Raw genomic sequence first — 4,057 nt, 5'->3', positions numbered from 1 at the left:
TCGATATATGAATGTGGACGAGGGCACGAGGCCAGACACTGATTTTGTGATGCTAGAAATCGAAATAACTCGCTATAATTTCTGCTCAACTGCTGATAATATGTATATCGACATGAGGCTCAACGAGTATTGTCGAAATGATCACGTCATGCCGACGACAGCATATCATCCTCGAAAGCCCCACCTCGAGACGACAAAGGAAAAGCTCCCTCCGGCGCGCACCTACAAAAATGGCCCCATCCGTCAACCTGGTCCACTCCGTCCGTAGTGTCGTCTGCTCCATGCGCGCCGCACACGCATGCACGCCGCACGGGCATCTTTTGCAGGACTGCAGCGTAGCTCCCTGGTAGTATATTTCATGGCCCAAGAAGCACACGAAGCTCCAGTCGGTCGCAGTCGCAGCAGCTCCTCCACTTCAGCCACCGGCATGTGGGAGTCTCCTCGACAGATGCAAGCGCACACGCCCTTCCCCTCCTGGATACCCTACGCCGGCACGTTCGCCGCCGGGGGCGGCCCGGCGGCATTGGCCGCCCCGAGCCTGGCGAGCGAGCACGGCCCCGACCATGCCTGGAACCAGAGCGCCCCGTAAGTACACCAGTGTACGGTACACATCCAACGTGCTCTTGTTCGATGGTCAAGCTGACGTTCTGCATGATTTTCAGAAGCGTGGTAGCGCACGGGGGCAGCGGCTACAGAGGGAACTTCCTGTCTCTGCTCGAAGCGAAGAACGTGACGCCGGAGATGTTCGTGGACGACGTTCCCGCGGCATGCGACTACCTCGGAGGAGTGGGCGCCGGCGGCGCCGCCGCCGCCAGCAGCATGGCCGGTCCAGCTTCTGCCTGTGTCCTTCTCGGCAGCGTGGACCCGTACTCTACTGTTGCCAGCAGTGCTCCTCCAGTCAAGCATGAGACGGCAAGCTCGCCACTCGTGTACTCGGGGGACAGTGTGGTGCACGGGACCAGCATGGGCTGCATGCCGTGCTACGACCACGAGGAGAAACCAGCTGATGACAGCCAGCGGCAGGGCTTTGGAGCTCCCAGCACGGTTGCATTTCTGCAGCAAACGGTCCCAAGCCCAGTGGAGCTTCAGAGTGCCCTGCTGGGTTATTCAGGCATGGTGTCTGAAAGAGTCGAGTCTTCCTTTGGCGTGGGGAGCTTGCCGGATGCCGGTTCTTTCAGTGACTACAACAGGAGGCAGGAGCAAGATATTAGGCCGGTAAGCTTTGACTTTCTTACGTAAATCAAAGTAGCTTCTCGGTCGTCTACGATGCGTACAAAAGTGAAACCCGTCGAATTCCGCGCTTTTGATTCTTTCAGGGGATGGGCATGGGCGGTCGCAGCAGTGGAAGTGGAGCTGCGACAAGTGTAGCCACGAGGAGGAAATCAGAGGAAAGGGTTGGAGGAAACACGAAGAAATCTAAGCAGGAGGCTTCCCACAAGACGTCGCCTCCTAAGGTACGCAATCATGTGAAGATTAGGGATGGACTGGCGAAGCGAAGGCGTGAAGCCCGGAACTTTTGAGCAAGCATTCTGACGATTTTGTTTCAAACTTACTTAGCCTCAAGCGCCCAAAGTGAAGCTGGGAGAGAAGATCACAGCGTTGCAGCAAATCGTGTCACCTTTTGGGAAGGTACGAGTACGAGATTCTTGCCACAACTTTTGCTTCAAAATGCTGAAATCTAGTTTATTTCTGTTCCTTCTGTTTTGGTTGATGATAACTCGCATAGAACATTTCATTTTGCCAGACTGATACATCATCGGTGCTGTTTGAAACGATCGAGCACATAAAATTTCTTCATGAGCAGATACGGGTAATAACTCCATGTACACAATATGCCATATCTAATATGTTTGTCTTGCATAACTTTCTACTAAGCTGAAGAACACACTAATAATAAGATCCTTAATTATCAAGTGGAGTATATATAAACTGCAGCTGAGAAATGCATGTGAATAGGCCGTGTATAGTTGTGTAATATATCATCCAAGATAATATATACACTGAACCAGCCATTTGCCCTGGTTTCAGTGAGCATACCACACATTGACCTTTTATCAGTGGACTTCCAAGTCATGCCCAAGTCTTGTGTAACAATCATGCTGTCTTTTTCCAGAGTCCGGACACCGATAGACTTAAGAGGGAAAAGGGTCAATTACACTGTCACAGCCATTAGTCCACCTTTTCTTTTCTGAGTCTAGTAATGCTGACAAGTACTCCAGATTGCTGTCTTTTTAAAGTTAACTACCATGCATGCTGATCCACTCTTCCATTGTGCGCAGCTGTTTAGTGAACCCTACATGACGAAAAGCACGTTCAAGGTACCACTAATAAAGCAACAAATTTATATTATTTTCAATAAAAAAACAATTGACAAGAATGCGTGCGTGGCCACGACTCGTTGCCGGTATTTTATTTCAGGGTCACATTCGACGCAGAGGCGAAGAGAAAGAGGAGGAAAGCGGGACGGGGCATGACTTGAGGGGCAGAGGGCTCTGTCTGGTCCCTGTTTCGTTGACCTCGCAAGCATACCACGATGACACCACCCTGCCGGACTGCTGGGCGCCCGCGTACAGGAGCTGCCTGTACCCATGAGCTCGGCATGGCGACGACTGCATGGTTTTTCAGCTAGTATATCTGCTGCCTCGGCAACGGCTATTCGTTGGACACTCAGAATGAATTGCTTGCCTCTCCTTGTTTTATTGTCATGTCCTATACTTTTTTTTTAGAATTTCCAGTGTAGCCCGGAATAATAATGTAGGGTAACTAATTAAGGCACACGAGGCCATGGCTTTCAGAAAAGCCAGTAGCAGAGGTCCGGCAGTCGGATAGTTGACACAGCTCACAGCCCATTAATTCCAAATGTTCTCAGAATCACAGCGGCAAAGTAAACTTTTCTCCACTCAAACGGACATGATGTAATTTGACACAATTTGCCGGGCCGGCAGGGGCGCAGGGCCAATCAGACCCCTTGGGACGTGGAAATTCCTCATGATTACTGTTTTTTTCTTAGGAAATGTACTACCCTCAAAAGAAGGCCTCAATATATTTTTAGATAGGGGATCCTCTCCCCCCTAGACTCGTATACCAAAAAAAAAAGGTCGGAAGCACGATGAGTGGATCAAGTGACTTAAAACAAGAGTAGTTGGTTGGCTGGTTGCGATGTCATCATTCAATAAAAAGTGTTTGGTTGCATCCATGATGTACAGTGACCATGCGCTTAAGACCAAAAACCGCAGTTTTACAGGTGCAAGAGCAACTTAAGCAATAACCTCTAAATCAAGGCCCTATTGTTTTATTTGGAGGCTACTCTTGAGGGTCTTGTTTTATGGGATCATCTCTACTAGCAGTATCTCCAAATCAAGAGCCCTACTGTCGACAGAATATCGTCGGCAGTCCTCCAAGTGGTATCCCACGAAGGTACATTGATCGGCAGAGATGCGTGTAATCGAGAACAAGGAGACAACAAAGAGTCACGAGTTAGACAGGTTCAGGCCGTCAGTATGACGTAATACCCTACTCATGTGGTCTGTTAGATTGTATTGGCTATCGTATGATATTACGTGAGTTTGCAGGGGGTCCCTGCCTGCCTTATATAGTCCAGGGGTAGGGTTACAAGTCGGTTAGATCTGAGAGATAACCGGAAAGTAATAACAGATTACAGGAATCATGGGATCATACATATCCTAACAGATCTCGTAGTATCTCCAGGATATCTTCCCGGTGTCTTACGGGAGGCGCCGAGCAGCGTCGTGCCCCACAAGGCTTCGTCTTGTGGGCTGGGCCACCCCTAGGGGCGCAGCCCATGTGGTCTGCCATGGGTATCCGGGGTCGTACCCCCTACACTAGTCCCCGAGCACCTTGTATCCATTGTGCAACGCCGTCTTGAGCTTGTCCAAGCAGGTACGAACAAAGCCGAGCAGTCAAACTCATGGTCTGACCACCATGATGAGCTGTCGAGCAGTTGTGAACCGTCCCCGAGAAGCGTGAACCGTCGCCGAGCAGCGTGAACCATCGTCGAGCAGTGTAGCCCAAGTACGGCTTGCCATAAGGATGTAAG

At 50.3% G+C, this 4,057-nt stretch overlaps 1 protein-coding gene across 1 annotated transcript; it reads left to right on the top strand.

Moving 5' to 3' along the window:
• The first annotated feature begins 295 nt into the window (after positions 1-295).
• LOC136498445 (uncharacterized) lies at positions 296-3,050 on the top strand. Its single transcript, XM_066494376.1, has 7 exons — positions 296-585; positions 663-1,215; positions 1,317-1,454; positions 1,558-1,629; positions 1,745-1,810; positions 2,280-2,318; positions 2,419-3,050. The coding sequence occupies exons 1-7, from the start codon at positions 299-301 to the stop codon at positions 2,590-2,592; spliced, it is 1,329 nt and encodes a 442-aa protein (XP_066350473.1). The 5' UTR covers positions 296-298; the 3' UTR covers positions 2,593-3,050.
• Positions 3,051-4,057: the final 1,007 nt, after the last annotated feature.

The sequence above is a fragment of the Miscanthus floridulus genome, chromosome 12, assembly GCF_019320115.1.
Source record: "Miscanthus floridulus cultivar M001 chromosome 12, ASM1932011v1, whole genome shotgun sequence".
Classification (NCBI taxonomy): Eukaryota; Viridiplantae; Streptophyta; class Magnoliopsida; order Poales; family Poaceae; genus Miscanthus; species Miscanthus floridulus.
Note: the sequence above shows the minus strand (reverse complement) of the source record. Positions and strands in the feature narration are given on the sequence as shown.

Coding starts and splice junctions, on each gene's coding strand:
- LOC136498445 (XM_066494376.1), top strand. CDS start 299: ATGCACGCCGCACGGGCATCTTTTGCAGGACTGCAGCGTAGCTCCCTG. Junction 1,455..1,557: donor ACAAGACGTCGCCTCCTAAG/GTACGCAATCAT, acceptor AAACTTACTTAG/CCTCAAGCGCCCAAAGTGAA. Junction 2,319..2,418: donor TGACGAAAAGCACGTTCAAG/GTACCACTAATA, acceptor ATTTTATTTCAG/GGTCACATTCGACGCAGAGG.